Source organism: Otolemur garnettii, unplaced genomic scaffold, assembly GCF_000181295.1.
Source record: "Otolemur garnettii isolate 467f Iridium unplaced genomic scaffold, OtoGar3 scaffold00062, whole genome shotgun sequence".
NCBI lineage: Eukaryota > Metazoa > Chordata > Mammalia > Primates > Galagidae > Otolemur > Otolemur garnettii.
The window spans coordinates 7,246,861-7,269,820 of record NW_003852457.1 but is presented as its reverse complement, the minus strand read 5'-3'; the positions used below and the strand labels follow the sequence as shown (position 1 = coordinate 7,269,820).

General features: G+C 50.2%; 1 protein-coding gene across 1 annotated transcript in view; it reads left to right on the top strand.

Moving 5' to 3' along the window:
* The window catches only part of TG (thyroglobulin), a 232,735-nt gene that overhangs the window by 20,258 nt on the left and 189,517 nt on the right, over nucleotides 1–22,960 (top strand). Inside the window, exons 11-20 of the mRNA XM_003792866.3 lie at nucleotides 3,313–3,555; nucleotides 6,847–6,984; nucleotides 7,379–7,456; nucleotides 7,982–8,094; nucleotides 10,276–10,378; nucleotides 11,334–11,534; nucleotides 15,818–16,030; nucleotides 17,332–17,486; nucleotides 19,170–19,326; nucleotides 20,677–20,901. Coding sequence (XP_003792914.1) covers nucleotides 3,313–3,555; nucleotides 6,847–6,984; nucleotides 7,379–7,456; nucleotides 7,982–8,094; nucleotides 10,276–10,378; nucleotides 11,334–11,534; nucleotides 15,818–16,030; nucleotides 17,332–17,486; nucleotides 19,170–19,326; nucleotides 20,677–20,901 — 1,626 coding nt within the window. The remainder of the gene's footprint in view (nucleotides 1–3,312; nucleotides 3,556–6,846; nucleotides 6,985–7,378; nucleotides 7,457–7,981; nucleotides 8,095–10,275; nucleotides 10,379–11,333; nucleotides 11,535–15,817; nucleotides 16,031–17,331; nucleotides 17,487–19,169; nucleotides 19,327–20,676; nucleotides 20,902–22,960) is intronic.

Here is a 22,960-nt window from a genome sequence, read left to right as displayed (position 1 = left end):
TAGAATGTTGGATGAAAGGACCATGTGATGAGAACAGCCTGGAAACAACACTACTAGGATTCCCCATTATAATGTCAATCAAATGCTAGAAAAAAGATCCTTAAACTTAACACATTGATGTTATCCTGGCTCTTCCACACGCAGTCTTATGTAGACTCATTCTTCATACCAGTGGTCAGGTCTCCTACATGGGGATATTCCTACAATTATTGATGTTCTCAGATTGAATTTCATCCTCTTTGCATGAAAACGTAGGACTCTGAGTTGCTGAAAGCAGAAGTACCTAATAACTTTAGGGACTACTCAGTATGACTGCGGGGCAGAGCGTTGAAACTAGACTGGGAGTAAGTGGCTGTTTCGCTGAGTAACAGGTGGCTGTGTGGAGTAGGAGGTGAGGTGCACAAGCTCATCCATTAGGCAGAAAACATTAGAACTACTTACTATCTGTGTTCAGTATTTCATCACTTTCTTTAACATTTCTATTTTTGTTGTTGCAATTAAGTGTTAACAGTTGAAACAGCTGGGGAAACTGCATGTGGTATATTATTGTGGCAGAACATGTGTATGCTTTATAAAGAAATACTCATATTTTGGGGGTACATATTCAAGCTCTTTAGGGTCAATAGGGACACAGAAAGGATCTGGTGACTATTAGTTCAGAGTCTTGATACACAAAGGATCTGAAAGCATCAACATCACTTTGGGGACTTATTAAAGTTTCAAGATCTCCGGTCCCACCTAGTGAATCAAAACTTACATTTCTTCATTATTCCCAGATGAGTCTAATGCACCCGCAGGCTTGAGAAGGGCTGGCCTGGAGGCCAGAACATTGGTACCCTGGTTCTGCTTTTTATCTCTAAGTGACCTAAAGGGGTGTGACACCCCCCTCCCCCGAATCTTAGTTTCATCGGTAAAATTTGAGATACCATATATTGAATACAACCTACCTAAGGCTTGTTGGGAGAATAATAAAAATTAATAGATGTAAAGCACCAGGCCTAGCACATAGGAAGTACTTAATAGATGAGAGGTGGATTAACACAATTGATGGTGAATAATGATGGGACCAACAACTTCCTACACACATGCAGGGATGATGGCTCAGGCATCCAGGAGCACAAGTCCACGCTGCTGACTCTGATCTGTTTGCAACTTTGCTTTCTTCATTTAATACATGTTTACAGACTACCTACTGTGTACATTGTGCCATGCGATGGTGACACAGTGCTCTGTGCTTAGGATGTCTGCTCTGAGCGTCTCAGAGACCAGTGGGGGAAACAGGTGTTATCTGGTAAATATTTTAATATACTGCAGTGGTAGAACAGTAGTCTGCCCATAGAAAAGATGCCCAGGGAATGGGGCAAAGATGAGCTCAGCATTGATTTCTGGGGTAAATCTTGAGAGGTCTTCATCCACCACATGACAGGGTAGGCCCTTTCTAAAATGGAGGTCAAGAGAGCTGCACAAGGAGTAGGGAGGGAGGAAGGTGATATCTTGGTAGGGAGAGAGGGGATGAGGATGGACTGAGGGAAGAGGAGGAGGAAGGATAATTGGGGCCAGGTCTTTAAAGATCTTGTGTGCCCCATTAAAGACTTTCATTTTATCTAGGAAGAAATAGAAAACAAGTAGACTTTTTAAATAGGAGTTTTTGCTTCAGGAATGCCAAATCCCTGGGACTGACAGAATAGATTATCTGATCAAGAATAGCCATTTGGCTGGGTGTGGTGGCTCACTCTGGGAGGCCAAGGTAGGTAGATTGCCTGAGCTCACAGGTTCAAGACCAACCTGAGCCAGAGTGAAACCTTGCCTCTAAAAATAGCAGGGTGTTGTGGCAGCCACCTGTAGTCCCAGCTACTTCAGAGGCTGAGACAGAGAATTGCTTGAGACCAAGTATTTGAGGTTGCTGTGACCTATGACAGCATGACACTCTACTAAGGCTGACAAAGTAAGACTTGTCTCAAAAAAAATTAAGAAAGAAAAAGAATATTCATTTGAACAAGAAAACAATAATGTCTTCAAGTTCCGGAAGTCAAAGGTTCCTGCTGATCTCATGATCTCAAAAGAATCCACTGAACACCTCCGCTGTTGGAGTCATAGTTGACAAGCGAAGTGAATGTGGCTCAGGTGGCTTTTGCCAATAGTAATAATTACAAGCACAGTGCTTGCCGGACACTGCAGCTGCAGCACCTCACAGAATTATTACAAGCCCGCGGAGCAGACCCAGTTCCCCCACTGCACATATCAGCAGACTGCAGCTAGGACAGGCTAAGCATGTTGTGCATGGTCACAGGGCTGACAAGCGGCCAGGTGCAGGGGCCTTTGAGAGTCATGCTCTCTACCAACCTGCCATGCCTTTCTTTCCCTGCTGATACCATCTACCTAACATCTGTCTGTTCTTCCGTTAGAGGCAGCCAGTCACAATCACTGTACCCAGAGTGAGACTGTCTAGTCTGGAATTCTGAATCCGTTACTTACTTGCTAGCTGGGAGCTTAAGTTATGTGGCTTCTCCGTGGCCCAGTCTCTTATCTGTAACATGAGAATAAGTATTTCACTGGGCTGCTGACTAGATTAAATTAGATTGTCTGTAAATGTGCTTAGTCCAATACTGGGGTGGAGGAAGCATTAACTATTTCTAATCTTCTCGTGGAGTAGGTCTACGATAGTTGAGTGAATGAAATTGTGGGGGCAAAATGCAAAGAATATTATAGGAAAGAGCTGCTGAGACGGAAACAGCGAAGGCAGAGATGTGTGTGTAGTGTATGGTGTGACCGTGTGAAGTGTGTGTGGATGTGCACAGTGTGTAGTGTGTGTGGGATGTGTGTGTGGGATGTGTAATTGCACATATACGTGTATGTGTGTGATGCATGTGTGGTGTGTGTGGTATGTATACACATTAGCTAATGCCCAAGGGTGTGTGATGTATGTATATATGTGTTAATGTGTATGTTTGTGGTGAGTTTAGTGTAGGGTGTGGATGTATGTGTACATGTGCGGGTGTGTATATGTGTGTGTGGTATGTGTATATATGTATTAATGTGTATGTGGGGGGTGTGTAGTGTGTTTGTGGTATGTGTGCACATAGGTGTGCTCCAGGGAGCCCCGAGGTGCTGTGCCCGTGGAATGGGTCTGACCGTGCTGTGCTTACCTCAGACCCTGGCTCCTGTGCCCGTGGAGTGGATCTGATCGTGCTGTGCTCACCCCCAGGCCCTGGCTCCTGTGCCCGTGGAGTGGGTCTGACCGTGCTGTGCTCACCCCCAGGCCCTGGCTCCTGTGCCCGTGGAGTGGGTCTGACCGTGCTGTGCTTACCACAGGCGCTGGCTCCTGTGCGGAAGTGAAGCTCCGCGTGCTGCAGCTCATGAGGGAAACGGAAGAGATAGCCTCAGCCTCCAACAGCTCTCGGTTCCCCCTGGGAGAGAGTTTCCTAGTGGCCAAGGGAATCCGGCTGAGCAGAGCAGAGCTGGGCCTTCCCCAGGGCGCCCCCTCCTGGGAGACCTTCTCAGAGAGGTTCCTGCGTGGGGATGACGACCATGCTGTTCTCTTGGCGGCTCTGTCTGGTAAGTGTGTGCACTTCAGGTTTCCTACTCCAACTCTCCGAGAAGCAAGAGCCCGATTCTGTTACCTCAGCCTTTAGGACGTTGCTGCCTTGGCTTTCCCAGCTGGAGGGTTTCTGGGAAAGAAAGGCAAGTGTCTTTGTGACAGCAGCTTCTCCAAGACCTCCCCCCACTCCCCACATCCTCTAGCACAGCCACTCCATGGTGGTCTCCATGTTCTGCTCTAGAGATGGCCTGGAAGCTGCCATGAAGCCACATGTGAGGGACCTAAGCACCTCATGCTCCTCATGGCCTGGTCCAAAGCTTCCCCTCATTTTAGGGATTCAGGAACGCTGCAAAGGGGAAGGGAGAGGAGCCCTGATTACCGAGGACCTATCACACACTATCTCATCTAAACCTGACAGTAACTCCAAAAGCCACAAATTCTTACCTGGATAAAACAGAGGGATAAGCTCAGAGAGTCCTGCAACCCCTGGGTCCCCAACCCCTGGGCTGTGGCCTGTTGGGAACTGGGCGCACAGGAGGAGGTGAGCTTGGGCGAGGAAGCAGAGCTTCGTCTGTATTTAGAGCTGTTCCCCCTTCTCACGTCACGGCCTGGGCTCTGCGTCCTGTGAGATCTGCAGCAGCATCACACTCATAGGAGTGGGAGCCCCGCTGTGAACTGTGAGGGGTCTGGGTTGTGAGACCCCATGAGAATCTCATGCCTGATGGTCTGAGGTGAAGCTGAGAGGGTTATTCCAGCATTTGGGAGAGACCGAAGTATAGATTATCATTAGAGAAAGGACTGGTCCTTGAGCCCACACTCTGAGCTCCCCTGTGCCCCACTGGGCTGACCATGGTGAGACTGAAGTCAATGCCTAGATCTGTCTCAGCCTCTTCCTCCATAGCCCTGCAGCCTGCTCTGGTGGGAGCGCACCGTCCCCTTCAAGTTCTCTTGGGAACCCCACACTCACTGGGCAAGGACATCTGTCTTTGAGACTTAAGTTCCCCACCCCTTTTATCCCTTTGTTTCAGCTGATTCCCTGTCTGAAGTTTTCTAGTCTTGGGTTAAAAAAACAGCAAAGCAGTCCTCTCTGGCAACACCCGCTCAAGTCACAGAGAGCCTACTCCTACAGCCTCCCCACTCTCCCGGGGCTGGGCTATCCGCTCTGGCTTGGGACTGGGGCTCAGCTGTCCTGGTTCTCTTCACCCTCCAAGAGAATCTCCCAATGGCTATTTCTGTGTCCTGCCTCTGCCTCACCAGACATCTCTTTGGGAGGACAAGGCCCTACGTTGTGTTCATCTTTATATCCCTGGTGCCTGGCCCAGCACTGTCCCCAAGGAGGCCCTCAGTAAGTGGTGGTCAGCCATCCTGTCGCTTCCTTCCCTCCCTGTTTCTTCCATCTGCTGCCCTTACTGTACCCCCAGGGGCCTCTATTCTCTGTTCCTCAGAGACTTGGGGACTTCTGCTTTCCACAAAAACCCCATTGTTTGAAACTCTGGGCAGGGACAGGATTTGATATGAACAAAGAGACGAGTGGGACTGGTGCCCCTTCTGTGGTCAGGGAAGGAAATGTGGAGAAAGAGGCAGGAGCACTGTGGGTGCTGCAGAGACATGTCACTGAATGGCGTGGTGGCATTTTCTTCAGAAGTCAAGCTGAGAAAGTTTCTCTCCAACTAACCACATGGTCTGAATTTGCATGTCTGAGGCTGTGGAGAAAAGAGGAAGGATCTTCAGAGAGCTGGTCTTTTCCCTGAGAGTCTGGGGATTGAGGGCCCAGGACAAGAAGAGACTGAGGACTACAGTCAGTCTTTGGTCAACAGAACATGGCAGCCTAGGGCTTAATGCAGGTGGTGGAGGGTGTGGGACTGTGGCTGGTGCAGGACTGTGTCTGGCATGAGTATGGTGCTTCGTGTGTATCAGCTCTTCTGATGGAGTATCTATCACACCTACCCTGTTAGGTGGGTATTAGGCCATTTCATAGATGAGGCAATTCACGCTCAGAGAGGTTGGGCAATTTGCATATAATCACATAGCTAAGGGGTGCTGTGCCAGAATTCAAGCCCTCTCCGCTACCCCAGGCTGTCCCAAAGGTGGGCACTAGTGTCCCCAGATGGATTCTGACTGCCTCTTGGTGGCATCCTTATACGTTAACGTCTCTTTTGGAGCCGCAAAGCCCATGTCTGCAGGGTGGTGACCTAGGGGGAACTTCCCTGATATAAAGCAGGGGAAAGTTGACTGGATGACACCAGATAGGTCATTCTCTTCTAGGGTCCCTGGGAGGAACCACAGCCCACTGAGCACCTGCAGGAGTGGAGGGGGCAGGAAGTGGCACTAGAGAGAGGGCCTGGGAGACATTCATGGCCTCCAAGGAGGATGGTGGGGGTACAAACCAGACTGAAACCTGGAGAGACCCAGATGAGGCACTGTGTGTCCTGCCTGTGCCCATCCTCTCCTTGTCTGCTCCCTCTCAAACATTCATTTTCTTTCCCTCACTCTATTTCCTGAGTGCCTCGTATGAGGCAAGCACAAAGGGCTTACCTGCTACATGGAAGAGATACACCCAAACACGACAATACACGCACCATCTAGTATGTTGGTAGGAGACAAAGCCACGCAGGAAAGCCTAATGGGAGAGCTGATGATGGGCTACAGTTTCTTTAGTGGGGCACCCACCTGTTCAGCATTCAGCCCCCCTCATGGAGCCTCTGTTTTCTCACCTATGATAGAAGTTCTGACTTTACGGAGCTGCTATGAAAATCAGATGTGATTTTGTGCGTAACAAAGCCTCCTAAGAGGGCAGGTGACTTAGAGTGAGGTTTTGTGTTCCAAGTCCAGCTTCTCCATGTTCCAGGGTGAGACAGCGGTTAAGTTGCTTAATCCATCCAAGCCTCAGTTTTCTCATCCATCAAATGAGATACATTACCTTCCTCAGAGTGTGAGGATGAAATTAATTAATGCATGTACTTACACAATGCCTAGTACATAACGAACACTTGCACATCTTAGCTGTGTTGTTATGATCCCCTGTGCCTGGAGACACACTGCTGACCTCATCAGTTATCTGCAGAAGTTACTGTAGACATTTACCAAGAGTCTTTCTATCTTCAGCCTTAAGGTTATTTGTAAAGGACATTCTGTTGAATGCCTATGCACTGGTCAAGCTGCCTGTGTGATATTTTGGGTTGAATTGTCTGTCAAATAAATAAGAAAATGTCCTTTTGGTGAAACAGGGACATAATTGGTTGTTCTCCATGATGGAGCCCACATTGGGCAGGCAGTCACATTCTGCTTCTCTCCATCCCTGACTCCAGCCTTAACCTTCTATCAGAGACGCCGCTCTTCCCTGGACAACTGGGTGGAAGTACCCACCCTCCCGCGGTCTGGCCCCTACATGCCGCAGTGTGATGCATTTGGAAACTGGGAGCCTGTGCAGTGCCATGCTGGGACTGGTAAGGGGTGGGGTGAAGGAGGCCAAATGACATTGCCTCCTTTTTATTTAGAGAAAGAGCCCCACAAAGGGAGGCAAGTGAGCTGGACTCTCTCAGACCTCTATTTGGCAGCTGGTGACAAATCCCTTAGCTTCTCTGGCCTCTAGTTTTCTTGCCTGTGACACAGAAGCAGGGACCTTCTACCAAAATGAAGGCCAAGTGGGTGGTTGCTAGAGGCACTGGGGTGCTAAGACTTGTGATTATGGATGATGTCAGGCAGAGGGTCTGGGTCACAGGGACAGAGAGACTACCTTGCTTGCACTGCTATGAATGCAAGGAAGGAAAGCGGTTTATGGGTCCCTGGGGGGCAAATCCCCAGTGCGTTTCCTCAACTCCAGCCCCTGGTTCTTTTTAGGGCACTGCTGGTGTGTGGACGGAAAAGGAGAGTTTGTCCCTGCCTCACTGACTACCCGGTCCCCACAGATCCCTCAGTGTAAGTGAAGCCTGTGGAACCCTCTACCTGGCCCCTGGGGTGGGTGCTCTAGGCCAGCTGAGCCAGCCAGGATCTCTCAACTGTGGGAGGCCGCATGGCCCAGTCCTTCAGGCCATCTGCTTACAGCCATGCATTTCCTTGTCCTGGGTCTGGAGGCGCCCACTCACCTTGGCCCTTCTGAGCACTGCTCCCAGTTTTGAGGGTGGAAGTAAATGGCTGGAAGGCCATGTTGAGTAGGAAGCCCTGGCTCTCCACCCTGTCCACATGTCCCTGGGCAGTTGCAGCCTCCCCTGAGGTTCAGCAGTGTGTAATCCACGGCCCACTGAGCATCACAAAGCTGGTGTGGCCCACTTGGGTCTTTGTCCTTGACCTTACATCTGCTTCTCCTCTAACATTCCAGCTGTCTGTGAGGGGCCCCGCCATTCGCCCAGACGCGTGGCTCTGAAATTGGGATCAGCCTGGGTTCCCCACCTTCCCTTGTCTCCCGTGTTTAGTCTGTTAACAGCATCCCTCTCTCTCCCACAGGCCCCACAACCTGTGAGAAGTCGCGAGCCAATGGACTTCTTTCTGGTTGGAAACAGGCTGGATCCCAAGGAAACCCATCTCCAAAAGACCTGTTCATCCCAGCTTGCCTAGAGGTAAGGACCTCGAGGGAGCCAAAATGTGCTTCCAACTGGTTGAAGATTTTTCTAGTTTCTAAAATATTTGGTTTAGTTAAGAGCTTACATGGAGTTCAGCCTGGGCATTTGTGCTCAGCCTGGGAGCCTAGCTCTGTGACCTTGGGTAAATTACTTACCCTCTCTGTGCTTTAGTTTGTTTTCTTTAATCACTAAAATCAGGCTACATTTTGTTCCAAGTGCTAGGATTGTTTCTGAGAGCCTGAGGAATTATCTTTCATGAAAACTCTTTGAAAAATAATCAAAACATGTATAGTTGCTCAAGGCATGTGGCCAAGGCCCTATGCTCACTGCACCCCGGGTTCTCAGCATCACTGGAGGCAATCATCCTATCTCCCTGCCCAGCACCCTGGATGATTAGAGTATTTCATAATTCAGTAAGTACTGATGGAAAAGCTCCCAAACAAGGGATTTATGGCCAGAATCTCAACCTCTTACTTGCTGAGTGATTGAAGTCTCTGGGCCTCAATTTTTTTCCCTAAAGTAGGAACTATAGGAACACTATGACCTGCGCTGCTCAGCTTTCAGGGACTTCATGGAAATCAGATAGAACCAGCCAACTACAAGTTCATGAAACTGTAAAGTGTGAGCGAAAGTTTCATTATTGTTATTGTTTAGTACTATGAAACTGGACCCCAATTATGGATTAGTTTTCTAGAGAAATCAGTCTTTCATCATGGCTGGCAAACACCTACTGCTGGGATACTATTCTTTTTTTTTGCACCATAGCTCACAGCAACCTCAAACTCCTGGTTCCAGCCATCCTTTTGCCTCAGCCTCCGGAGTAGCAGGGACAACGGGTACCCTCCATGATGCCTGACTAGTTTTTCTGTTTTTAGTAGAGACAAGGTCTCGCTCTTGTTCAGATTGGTCTTGAACCCCTGAACTCAAGATATTTACCCACCTGGGCCTCCCAAAGTGCTAGTATTACAGGTGGGAGCCACTGCACCCAGCCAGGGATGTAATTCTTTCCCATTTTTCTGGGCACTGGTGCTTGCTGAGAGAGAAGGAGATGAAGGAGCCACAACTTCTGAGGGGAACAATGTTATTCTTGAGCAGAACTATTCTTCTGATGGGCGGGTCTCTGCCCAGCTGCTGCCCTGGCACCAGTAAACGGCAGCCCAGACCCCATTGCCCAGACTGTATGTACACACGCCTTTGGCTCAACCCTCCAGGAAAAGTCGATAGTTAGAATGTTCTCAATTTCAAGACTTTACCCCATAGAGTTTTCTTAAACTTGGCTTAGGTTTGAGCCTTCCCTCTGTAGTGTAGCTGGGCCTCTCTGGGACAGTGACGTCCCCACCTCCAGGGTGCTTTGTGGACTAGGTGTCACACCAGGGCAGGGCATGATTGTCACAGGGGAGCCTCACAGTTACATTCTCTGTGCATGTCCATCGGGTGTCTAGATCATTGCCATTGCTTGTCTGCACACAAGGCCCCGCAGATTATAAAATAAGCAAGCAGCAAACAAACCCTGAAGGAAGCACAGCCACGGCTGCTGGGCATAGCAGTTGCTGCCTGTGTCCAATAGGCTGTGACTCGGGAGGGAGGACGTCTTCCTCCTCAATGGGACACTCACAAGGAGGATCTAGTCCCTCCTCCTCGTTATTTAGGTGGGGAAACTGAGGCCCAGAGAGTTGAAGTGGCTCAAGTCAGGTTGGGGGGCAGGGACTGTCACAGACTGGGTTCCATCCTCTCAGTCTTGGCCAGACGTAGGGCTTGGGTAGCTGCCACGCTGTGTTCTTTTCTCCCTGCTACAGATCCTCAGGGACTTTTCTTACAGCTGTTTGCGGAAATAACTTCTGTAATTGGTGGGGTTGGTTCAGGAAAGTGGCTGGCCATTTAGGGCTGCAGCCTGTGGGCGCTGTTCCTCCACTTTCCTCACTCAGTGAGCCTCAGTTTCTCCCACCCTAGAGTGGAAGAATGTGGTCCTTGCTTCCTGGGATAATTGTAATCATCAATTTAAATAATGTGTGTAAAGAATGGGGGGATAGGAGAGCGCTTCCCACTCCCACCACCCTCCATTTGGAAAAGCTGTCACCACCTGTTTTGGAAAGGACATTTCTGATAGCTGCCCACCAGCAGGTTGGTTGCAAAAGTCTCTCACCTGTGGTGCCTGATGTGACCTTGGCTTTGTCTCAGACCGGAGAGCACTCCAGGCTGCAGGCGTCAGAGGCTGGTATCTGGTGTGTGGACCCCACGTCGGGAGAACGGATGCCGCCTGGCTCAAACAGCAGTGCCCAGTGTGAGTGACCCCTTCACCCTAGGGATCACTGGGTGCAGAGTGACAAGAGCTGGCATCAAGTCCCAGCCCTGCCACTTCAACGCTGTGGAGGCCCAGGCCCTGACCTCACTGTGCCTCAGTGTCCCCATCCATGAAATAGGGGCAAGAATCCCCAGGTCAGCAGGGTCCTGGGAGGACCACAGGTGCAGGGAGCAGGCTGAGCTTTGTGACTGTTAAAAGGGCACCAGTGCATTGTGGTTTGACCAGCTGAGCTGCTCCAAGGTGCGCAGGCCCTGCCTGGCCCTTGGCTTGCAGCTGGCCCTATAACCTACCTCCCACAGTGAGGTGAAATATGCTGATGCCCACCTTGCCTGAAATCTGTGGGCACTCTTGTTGTCCTCAGGGCCCACTCAAGCTCCCTGGCTTGGTACAGGCCCTTGCCCCTGGCAGCTGCCTGCCTGCTTTGGCTTCTCTTGCTTCTCTGTTGCTCGTGCTGCCCACCTGGCTGTAATGCCTTCTGGTCAGACATTTGAAGGAGGAAGATGCTGTCTCTCCCCCTGGGATCTTCATACATTCTGGCCTTGCCACCTGCAATCTGTCCACCTGTCCCCTACGCTTGCCTACCTTGCCTAATCCCCACTCAGACCATGCTTCAGCCCCTCCACGAAGCCTCCACTGAACTGTCTCTTCCATAGCTGAGCCCCGTGCTTCTGTGCCACCCTGTGGCTCCTATATTGCACTGTGGCCACCCTTATCTCACTGAATGACACCTGTTCACTTCTTTAAGATGCTACACTCCCTGACAATGGCAGCGGAGGGAGGAATCCCTCAGAGCTGGGCATGTACTGTCTTGGCCCTGCTGCAGCTCAGCCTCCTCAGACCCCTGAAGACCCTATAGGCAGGTTGGCCCAGGAAGGTGGGGAGGATACTCGGGCTCTGGAGCTGGGTGGTAGAGCCAGCTTGTCTCTGTGTAAAGGCCCGGGCCTCTGTGATGTGCTCAAGAGTGGAGTCCTCTCCAGGACAGTCGGCCTTGGCTTCATCCCAGACTGTGATGCACAGAATGGAGGCTTTTCCCCAATGCAATGCGACCCTGACCAGAGCAGTTGCTGGTGTGTCACAGGCAGTGGAGAGGAGGTGTCCGAGACCCGCGTGGCTGGGAGCAAGCCTGCCTGTGAGAGTAAGTTGTGAGTCCCTGGAGGGACCGTGGGGCCAGCCCATCTCCTACTCTACCCAGACTGGGTGGGGTTCTAAGGAGGCAGGACAGTGGGGGTGGCAGAGGAGACAGGAAGCCAGGGAAGGATCCAGTTGCGGTTGATGCCCATGATATCGAAACTTGCATCTACTTCCTAAAAGTGCTCAGGCCAGGGGCTGAAACCAGAAAGAAACTCAGACCAGGGACTCCCCAGAGCTGCCACCTCAGGGGCTCAGGCATTGGCCTTCTGGGGGCCTCTGGGCCTTGCTCTCTGTGTCCCCAAATGGCATGAAGCCCCCTGATGGTGGCATTTCAAGGTGACGGTTGTATCCCTGTTGAGGTGCTTTAGGAATTCATGTCGACTTGTTTATTTTCATTTCTAGTTTAAAAATGTATGTGGACATAAATATTGAAATATGCATCATATGAATATATATTAAACTATGTTATTAAAAATTAAAATGTATTATTTAATTATGAATTATTTACCTTTTAGTTCTCCAGTATATTCAAATCATGGGACTTTACAGTCAATTTAAAATTTATCTGAGCAGGTAGGAGAGACTGTCTGTGAATTTCATTTTAGGACAGGAATGAAGACATCACAAAATGTTTAGTATAAATTGGGGTTAAGCCATACCATGCTGAATGATTTCGATTTTATAAAAATTGCCTTTATTTTCATGTTTTTATTGCTTCATTATGTTTTTTAAATTTCTCCAATCTCTAAGCAGCATTTTGGGACTGCAGAAAATGTAATTAGGTCTAGGGGTACCTCTGGTTGACACTCGTAAAGAGACGGAAGGAGGCTTCAGGGGCAGCCTGGGGAGAGAGCCGCTGTGCTGTCTTTGTCGGGCTGTCCTCCTGCTTTTTCCGTTCTCACTCTGGCCCTGAACCTGTGGAGTGCCCACGGCTCATGCCACATGCTATGTGTTCCCAGTTCCTGTTGCTGCCTCTGGATAGGGCCCAGCTTCACTGTCATCTTTCTGACCTCGGCACCTGCCACCACAAAGGGCACATAGTCAGTGCTTGAAGCTGTTTATGAATGGAGCTGCCTGCCCCATGCATCTGAGGCAGGGACGGTTCTGCCTCAAGTCAGGAATGAGAAGGATTCCACTTGCGGAGTCATCTGGGAGTGGTCTGCACTGAGGCCAGGAAACTAATGTAGCCTTCTCCGGGAACGGGCCTGGAGCACAGCTCCTTTGGGGCATGGGAAGACTCTACACAGCCTTGTCCATGATTATAGCTCACAAGTGTAGAGATTTCCCTTGTAAAATTTGCTTTTTATTTCATATATCCCATTTTTGCCTGTTAACAATGCAAGTACTAGAGCTCACTTATCTCCCCATTTTATAGGTGGCAAAATTGAGGCTCAGAGAGGTTTATAAACATGTCCAAGGGCACTCAGCTATCAAGAGGAACAGCCAGGGTTCCTGGCTGGGGCCTGCTCCTAAAACCCAGTGTTGTGCAGGGCTTTAGGAGAAGACAGAAGGCAGCACAGGGAGATGATTCAAAGTGCCTTGTTGAGTGAAGAGGGAGGAAAGATAAGGATGCCCAAAATAGCTTTTCCTTCCTCTCCTTATAACTTTCTTTAATTTGCTGTGCTGTTTTTGAGGCTATAAAGTAGTGTTTACAACCCTTTTTTAGCTCATGGCACCATTGAACTTAAAGTTAAACTTCCACAGAAAACTTAAATAACATTGATCAAAAAAGAAAAAAGAGAAAAAAAAGGAATATGCTTACTGTGCTTTGAATGTCTTTCAAAGATAATGTAATTAACAACCTTTAAAATTTTTTGCGGCATACCTAAGATCATCTCATGGTACACTAGTGTGCTGTGGCACATGGGTTGAAAAATCACTGCTATAGAGAAACATTTATCCAGGCTTCGCTGTGGGGTGATGGCTGGGCAGGTGCTCGACTACCCCCTTGGCCCCCACTGGCCTGTGGGATTGGGCTGAAGCCTGGGGAGATCCATGGTTCTTGCTGGGCCTGGCAGTCCATCCCAGGGCTGGGCCCACTGTGCGTATTCAGTTAGTTTTAGCTTCTGTGTTTCTTCCTTTCTCCTCAGCCCCCCTCGCCTGCCATGGGGGCCAGATGGTTCATATCATAGCCAGGGAGTTACATCATTTCAGGGAAATTGGGGAAGAAGTTCTTGGGAAAGCAAAGCAGGTCTGTTGGAAAGGGCAGGGGCACCAGGGAGAGAAGTGTCAACATCCTGGGTGATGCTGGTGACCCTGAAAGGGAAGCCCCTGCCCCACCTACCCAGCCAGAGTACTCACTGGCCACTTGCATGAGGCCACAGAGGAAGAGAAGCCAGAGAGGCCGCAGGTGTGGATCCTCCCATGGGGCATGAGGGGAAAGCATATTTATTGAGATCTTGGGGCTGCTCACACATCCACTCCCTGACACCTGCTCTTTACTCATGAGGCATCTAGCATTCTGGTGGGAACAGGGAGTGAGGGGTCAGATCCTGGCTTTGCTCCTTGCTGGCTTTTTGAGCGTAGGTCCTGACCTTCTGTGTGCCTCTGGAGTCTATAAATAGGGGTAATGGGACCTACCCTACAGGGGCGTGGGGAGCATTAAAAGAATTGGTAGCAGATCATAATTTCAGCACTTTGGGACGCTAGGCAGGAGGATCATTTGAGTCCAGAGTTTGAGAGCTATGATTGTGCCACTGTATTCTAGCCTGGGCAACAAAGCAAGACTGTGTCTCATAAAAGAAATAAAGAAAAGAAAAGAGTTGTGAGTTGATATTCGTAAAACTCTTAACGGTACATCTGGCACTTACTGTCACATGAGAAGTTTTTAAATAAATACTCCTGCTAGGAGGTAGGCATTATTGCTATCCTCATCATTTTATGAGTGAGAGCACAGGGTCACAGAGAAGTTAGTCAACTTGCCTGGGGCCACTCAACTGTAATAGTAAATGACAGAGCCAGGACTCACAGCCCGGCAGGCCAGCTCAGAGCCACACACCCTCTGCTCTTGGTAAGAGACAACTCAATAAGCCCACTGCAAATCACAATGCAAGATGTTGACCAGGGCCCATTGTTCTTATTATTAAGAAGTCCATATTGAGCTCTGGAGATCAAAATAGGTCATTCTTCATCTCTGAGGTCCCTGAATACCCTTATCTCACACAGAGATTGCAGATTTAAAATCCAGACATATACTGGTTGCAAGGCTGTGCCCAAGAGTCTGATAATTAACTAAATCTCTAATCAGATGTGAAATTGTCACACTGAATGTGTTTGCTCATTAACTTACTCAGTCACACATTTATTTAACTCACACTCATCAAGCTGCATGTGGGTCAGCGTTGTTCCCTGGCCGACGTGAACACAGGGTGGGGCCCCTCTTTCTCCCTGCAGACTTGAGCCTGCAGGTGATTAGAGTTCTGAACAATGAATAAAGCAGAGGTCTACACCAGGTGGCTGGGAGGTTGGAGGAAAGAGACTAAAGCCTGCATGGGAGAACCACAGAAGGTGTTAAACAACTGGATGTGTTGAGCTGATTTTTGACAGTCGAAAAGGAATCTTCCAGACAGATGAGCAGGCAGAGGGACGGGCATAATGATAGATTCAGGGGAAGCTGGATGTTCCTGAAGGCACTGGGAGGCTGGCGGCTGAGCATGCCGAGAAGAAGCAGGTCAGCAGGTGTCTGGGGCACTGAGAGCCTCAGTCCAGCTTCGAGCTCAGTTTCTCTGCCAGCAGCAGGGACTGGGTCAGATTTGGGAACACAAAGGCAGGGGATGAGGCCCAGATGCAGGAGCCCAGCAAGAGGTCTTGCTAGCCATTCAGGCAGAAGATGAGGGGCTTCTGACTGAGGAAGAGGCAGTGAGAGTGAGGAGACAGTACGTGGTGTGAGGGTCCTCTGGCTGCTGGCCTGGGTGGCTGCGTGGCTGGAGGTGCCCTCCCGGGATGGGGCACTGAGGCAGGAGTGAGCCTGGGCAGCAGCTGCTGAGGTCAGACATGGACGGTTGGCTTTGCAGTGGAGAGATAGGGGATAATTAATTGGATTCAGAGATGAGGAGAAGCTTGAGAGTCTGATCTGGAGATGGAGCTGTGAGAAGTATCTGTGCTCAGGGGCCTGTTCCAACTGAGAGGATGATCTTGTCCAAGCAGAGGGCAGGGGCAGAGCCTGAGAGCATGGTGCATTGGTGATGGAGAGAGGAGGGCCGGTGTGGCTGGGAAGGGGACACCCACAGACTGCACGCTGGTACTCCTGAAACCGACACACGCCCACCCGGCTCTGTTTCCTTCTAGGTCCGCAGTGCCGGCTGCCGTTCGATGCCTCAGGGTTGGCTGGAGGAGCAATCCTGTGTGAGAGCGTCTTGGGTCCAGCAGGGGCTGTTGTCCAGCAGTGCCGGCTGCTGTGCCGCCAAGGCTACCGGAGTGTGTTCCCAGAAGGGCTCCTGGTGTGCAGCCTGGAGAGTGGACGCTGGGAGTCACCGCCTCCCCAGCCACGGGCGTGCCAGCGTGAGTGTCCTCTCAGGGCTAGAGCTGAGGCCAGGGTGTGCACATGTGAGTGCTTCATCCCACTCCAAATGCAGCACTGTGACGGTGAGCCAGGTGGCACCCCGAGAGGAGAGAGGGCACTGCGGAGTATGTTCTTCTGCAGGAGCAGATGTGCTTCACGGAGCCCGGAGTTAGGCTTTCTCTATGTCTTTTCTGGGATCATCTGCTCTTTGGGAGAACTACCACCACCCCAGCTCTCCCAGAATGTCTTGGATTAAAGACCAATATTTGGAAGGTGGGTGCTCTGACAGTCGTATTGGTATAGTGTTGGCACACTCAGCACTGCATAGGTGGCCTCTGAGAGCCACTCTTTCCCACGAACCTCTAGCTCTGACCACAGGGACATCCAGGGCTAATGTTTGGAGAGGTGCTGGGCCCACTCCAGGTGTCCAGCAGTTCTCATGGGCAAGGCCTGTGCTCTATGTAAATACCAGCCCTTTTCCAGGGCTCTGCACAGAGCTCCTTTCTCCTGCCCACACACTGAACCCACCTGACACACACACAAGCACGTGGACATGGCTGTGTGGCAGCACCAGGCTCAGACTACGTCTGCCTTGGCAAAGCCTGGCTGTGCTTATTCACAGCCAGACAGGTCAGGACGGACAGCTGGGATCTAGCACTTGGTCCAGCCAGTGCAAGGGTGGGGCATCTGGGAGAGAGACCCAGACCCTGGGCCTGACTGTCACAGGCTTGGGTGGCTTCCAGGGTGACAAGGACAGTATTTGTTGTGAAACACTCTGGGACATGGAGGGTCTCCATCCAGCATGGCTTAAGCTAAAGTCAAGACCAGAATGGTCATGGCCGAATCTAGAGCTGGGGACTTTGGGTGAGAGAGGTGTGGGTCTTGATCTCTTCAAGCTGAGTGTAGGGTGCCATGTATGACTGTGCAGGTTGTGCACTAAACAACCATTCTCACAGTCCGTGGTGTCTACTCTTAACCTGAAAGGCCATTTAGTAGGGCTCTGTCTATATGCAAGGTAGTTTGGAACATTTTCCCAGGAGAATGTCCAGGACCCCAAAATGTAAAGAACTCTGGACAGAGGCAGGGGGCAGGGCTAAGCTTGGTGTGAGGTGCTAAGTAATTTCAGAGACAAGCTGTCATGGCAGGAAGTATCCAGGCTCTGAAGATGACAGTGCAAAGTGGCAGTGCTGTGTGCTGCAAGCTAAAAGAGGAAGGGTTAATTTTTCAGGGGAAAAGCCAAAACAAAAGAATTCCAGAGGGCTTTGGCCTCCATCTGCTGACCACTGGGGTTTGCCTGCAGGGCCCCAGCCGTGGCAGACCATCCAGACCCAAGCGCACTTCCAGCTCCAGCTCCCGCCGGGCAAGATGTGCAGCGTGGACTACGCGGGCCTGCTGTGGGCGTTCCGGGTCTTCATAGGGGACGAGCTGATGGCCCGTGGCTTCTGCCAGATTCAGGTACTTGCCTGGCCTTCTCCACAGTGACGACTTGGACTGAGCTCACGGCCACGGTGTCAGTAACCTAGGCCTTTACCAAACCTTGCTGAGGCTCCCATCGGTCACCTGTGACATGGGAGTCGGAGCCCCTTCCTTGGAGGGCCAGCTTAAGTGAGGAAACAGAGCCAAACTTACACTCCTTACACTCTGCCGAGAGGTTAAGATCAAAGGTTCTGGGGTTAGCGAGGATTTGAATCCCAGCTTCACCACCTATTGGCTGTGAGATCTTAGGCAGTTTCTTATCCTCTCTGAGGCAAATTCTCCATCTTTAATGTGGAGTAAAGATAATCTCGACCCCTTAAATTTGGTTCAGACATTAAACCTGCTAATATTTTTAAGGCACTTCCCACAGGGCCTGACCACTAGGACATGTTCAAAGATTGTGCCACATTGCCTGTAAGAGTACTAAGTGGCACACAGCAGGTGCTCACTAAATGACAACTATGTGTCACCTACATCCACTTACCTTCCTCAGGGGTATAGCACAGATGCAGTGGATAGTAAGTGCTTGGGGGCAGGGGGTTAGGACAATGGCACCCTGTGCCCATATAGGCTGCCTAGAGCAGCTTTCAGGCCACTGTCTAGATCAGGAAGAAGATAGTCAAAGCTCCCATGCTGAGGCTGAGGGCCAGGGCCACTTTGACTCTGCATTGTGGGTTGGGGACAGGCACCTTCACTTTCCTTCCAGAAACTTCCTCTGTTATCCCTCTATATAGCCAAGTTCATGATAAACTAACTTCCCCTGGGGCTATAGATAGATTCTCTTGTGATGTTAACTTTTGCTATGGTCTGAATGTATCCCTCTAAAATTCATATGTTGAAATCTTATCCCCCAAAGTGGTGCTACTGGGAAGTGATTGGGTCATGAGGGTGGATCCCTCATGATGAATTTAGTGCCTTTATTAAAACAAATCCCACCAGAGAGATCCCTGTACTCTCTACCATGTGAGCAAAGATGAGAAGACAGCCGTCTGTGAGGGAGACTCACCAAACACCAAATCGTTGGCACGTTGGTCTAGGACTTCCTGGCCTCCAGAACTGTTTACAAACCACCCAGTCCATGGTATTTCACTGTTCAGCCCAAACAGACTAAACACCATTGGGAAGAGGCAAAGTGAAGAGGGAAACCTGGAGCTTGTGTTCTACCCCGGACTTGTGCCTGCACTGTCCTCAGGCTAACAGGCCTCACAACTCTCCATCTTTCCTCCCTGCCCGATGAGCCCACAGTCCACCATTCACAGACGACCAGCAGGCACCACTCAGCTGTGCTCAGGTTGGGAGGAGAGACCCAGCCACGTAGCCAAAATGGAGGGGCTGAAGGATGCTACTGGGATTCAGAGATGTCCTGCTGGATGTGTGTGTGGAGAAGGTTCCTGCAGAGTTGGCTGAAGTTGTTTCACCTGTGAAATATGTTATTAGGAGAGGCTGGCCTTCATGCACAGGGCTCTACTGTTCCTTTGCATGGGCCTCTGCACACTGTGCAGCCACAGCAGGGAATTTAATGTCCCAGAACTTGGTTTGCCTCAGGTGGGGAAAAGTGAAAGTGCCATGCTCTCAGCACCTGAGCTAATGGGGATCAAAGAAGTGGGTAGGCCCAGTTCTGACTCCTGTTTTCTTGAGCTGACAGTGTCTGTCTCCCTGTAGGTGAAGACTTTTGACACCCTGGTTTCCATTCCTGTCTGTGACGACTCCTCCGTGCAGGTGGGGTGTGTGACCGGGGAGCGATTAGGAGTGAATGTCACATGGAAATCACGGCTGGAGGACATCCCCGCGGCCTCTCTTCCTGATTTGCACGACATTGGTATGTTTTCCTGCAGCACTGACTGGAAGACGCTGTGCAGCCTGAGTCTGTTTCCTCCTCTGTTTCGTGGAGGTAGTGGGGCCAGGATGCCCCCTGTGAGGATCAGGGGCAACTGATTACTTTAAAATAGATAAAAAGCAGTAGCGTTCTGGTCAATAGCTTCCTAGAGTTAAATAAATCCATAGTAAAAAGCCCGATTGTGCTCTCGTGAACAGATTCTAGTGTTTCTCTTGACTTGTGTACAGAGAGCATGAAGAGGATAACCGGTGGGTGAGGGAGTCTTTATGTCACCCACTTCCGTCTATAAACATCTCCATTCGCCCACACTGTATAAACATGGCAGTTAGGGTTTGGAGGAACCAAGAGGTGCAGACGGGTAGTGGCAACGTGAGCACTCCCTGTGTCCAGCTCTGAGCTTTCTGGTGGGGCAGCAAATGCTCCATCTATTTCTGACCGGAGAACAGGACACAGCTCTACTCCATCTTCTGCCACTCGGTGGCCAAACAACCTGGGAGCAGGACTCTCTGGAGCATCTGAAAAATGTTTCCAGGAAGGAGACTTTATCTCTGTTAATGTCTGGTCCGTAGAGGAATGAGCTGTGTGAAAATATGACCCCCCTGCCTCAGAATTAGGAATTAGGGGTCCCCTTGCATCTTCCTCCAGAGACTGGATAATTTGGGTGTGTTTGGAGCTGCAAGTGTGAGACGCCTTGTTCCTGGCTTCAATGGAGAGGCAGTGACACTGTGGTCTGGGGCCTCCGGCTGGCGTGGCAGGAATGTGTGCTGCGTGCTGAGGTCCGCCCCAGCTCCTCTGCTTCCTTCCTAGGAAATGCCTGTGGTCCCATAGCTGAGGCTTGTTAGTTTTAGCTGAGCACTGACAGAGGGCCACACTGCCTCCTCGAGTCCTTGCCTTCCCTTTGAGAGGCCCCTTCTCATACCTTCTCTCCCAGCATCCTCACCAACTGTCAGAGAGGCATGACTGGGCCATTTCTCAGAAGGAAAGACTGAGGCTCAGAGATGTTCAGTGCCTCATCAAAGGCTGAAGGGGACAAACGTCTGGACAGTGCACCTTAGCTCAGTGACTGAAGACATGACCTCCTGAACCCATGAAGGTTGTACTGGAGCTATAGAAGCGACAGGAGCCAGGGGACCAGGGTTGGGGTCCTACTCATGCTTCTAACTCCCATGTGACCTTGAGCCAGTCCATCCCCAGAGCTAGGCCTCAGTTTATCCCTCTGTAAAATGAGACACCAAAGGATGCCTGTGTCTCTAGGCAGCTCTGCCCCCTTGACTCTTCCTGGCTGTTGCAGAGAATGATAAGGTGACCTCTGTCTTGTCCTGTGTCTTACAGAGAGGGCCTTAGTGGGCAAGGACTTCCTTGGGCACTTTGCAGATCTGATCCAAAGTGGCATGTTCCAGCTGCATCTGGATTCCAAGATTTTCCCAGCAGACACCTCCATCCGCTTCCTCCAAGGGGACCGCTTTAGCACCTCTCCCAGGACATGGTTTGGGTGCTTGGAAGGATTCCACCGAGTCTTGACCACCAGCGAGGACAGTCAAGACCCACTAGGGTGTGGTAAGTTCACTCCCTCACTCTGGACTGCTGTTGTAGGGCCATGTGAGGCTTGGGGTGAGACTACCAGAGCTCTAGGGAGAGTTGAGAATCTTTCATTTATTCAGTTTTCAATCACCCACAATGCATGGGGATATAGAACCATTTATTAGGTGGCAGGCAGAAGGGGGGACCAGACATTTTAAGTTGCTGTTCTTGTCACTTCTTGATGAGTGTGAAGCCTGGAGCCTGGGCTGTGCTGTCTTCGTGGAAGGCTGATGTCCACCCTTTACCCTGGGTGGACATTTCTCCGCTTATGGCAATATGTGCAGTCTCCAAATGGCCATATATCAGCCCAGGACCTTACAACTCAGGGCAAGTGATCCTGGTGGAGGCTTATGTGGGGTGCCTTTGCCTCTGCCCATGGGCAGTTTTGGAGGCCATGGGAACACAGCTGCATATTCCTCTCATGGAAACTGCATTCATCTCCTACAGCTCCATAACAAATTACTACAGATTGTGCGCCTTAAAACAACAAAAATTTGTTATCTTAAAGTTATATTGTAGTGGTTCTAATGCGCCTCCTAATGCTGCAACCCTTTAATACAGTTCTTCATGTTGTGGTGACCCCCAACCATAAAATTATTTTTATTGCTATTTCATAACTATAATTTCGCTACTATTATGAATTGTAATGTAAATATCTGATATGCAGGATGTATTTTCATTGTTACAAAGGGGTCGTGACCCACAGAGTGGGAACCTGTGGGTTTAAATTCCAACCCAGGTGTTACTGGGCTCAAATCAAGGTGTGGGTAGTAGGGTTGCATTCCTCCTGGAGGCCCTTGGAGGAAATCTATTTCCTTGGTTTTTTCAGTTTCTGTGGGTTGCCCACGTTTCTGGGCTGGTGGCTGCCTTCCTTCCTTGTCAAAGCCAGCAGTGGTACAGCTCTCTGACCCTCTTCCCTGGCCATGCCTCCTTTGAGTCACTTTCATTCCCAAGGACCTGGTAATTTTGTGCAGCTGCAGGGTCAAGGCTACTGCCCCTATTTTACAGTCAGCTGATTGTGGACCTCAGTTCTATCTGAAACCTTAGTTTCTCTTTGCCACATGACCTACCTAGGGTTCTGGGAATCAGGACTTGGGCATCTCTGGGGTCATTGTAATAGCCACTGCCGAAGATTCAAGGGTCTCATGATGAGGAATCTTCCTCCCATGTGGAGTGAGACAGGAAGTTGTTTTTATTGAGCTGAAGAGAGAGATGTCTCTGTTATTTTTTCACCATTATTTATATTGGTTGCAACACAAAATCTATGTGGCCTTTCCTTTTCTGAAATCCATGCCAGTTTCTAAACGCCACACTAAATTTGAGATGCTGCTAAGCCCTAACCTGGAACATAGAAACCCAGCAGCTTCCCACTAGCATTTACAAGGATTTTGAAGTCCGCTATGACATACCTTACTAATATTTGACTCTCACAGTAGCCCCTGGTAGCTGGTGATTTCCTCATGCAGCAGATGGAGAGGCCAAGGGTCCTGAGGAATGGGGCAGAGCAGGGCTGACTTGGGGCAGGGACGACTCAGCTTGCCTGACTAGCAGTAGGGAGGCTGCCCTCTGGGACCAGAACCCATGATCCTTCTTCCTCCCTTACCAGAGCAGCCCAAAGCAACAGGACAAGACATGGAGCAGGAGTAGGTGGTGCCACCTGCCAGAGTGGGTGACAGGGTGGTGAGGAGGGAGAGACACAGAGAACACCAGCCATGTGTCCTCGGACTTTATTGTAAATAGCCCTAGGTGCCTCTGCTGGACTCTGAATGGGCAGGGGTGTATCTGTGTATGTATATGTGTGTATGTCTATATGTGTGGGTGTGTGGTGTGTGTGTGTATGTGCATGAATATCTGGGTGTGTGGTATGTCTATGTTTATGTGTATGTGTGCATGAATATATGGGCATGTAATGTGTGTATGGGTGTGTGGTATGTGCACATGCATGTGTGTGCATGAATATCTGGGTGTGTGGTGTGTATGCACGTATGTATGGGCATGTGTGTGCATGAATATCCATGTGCGTGGTGTGTACGCA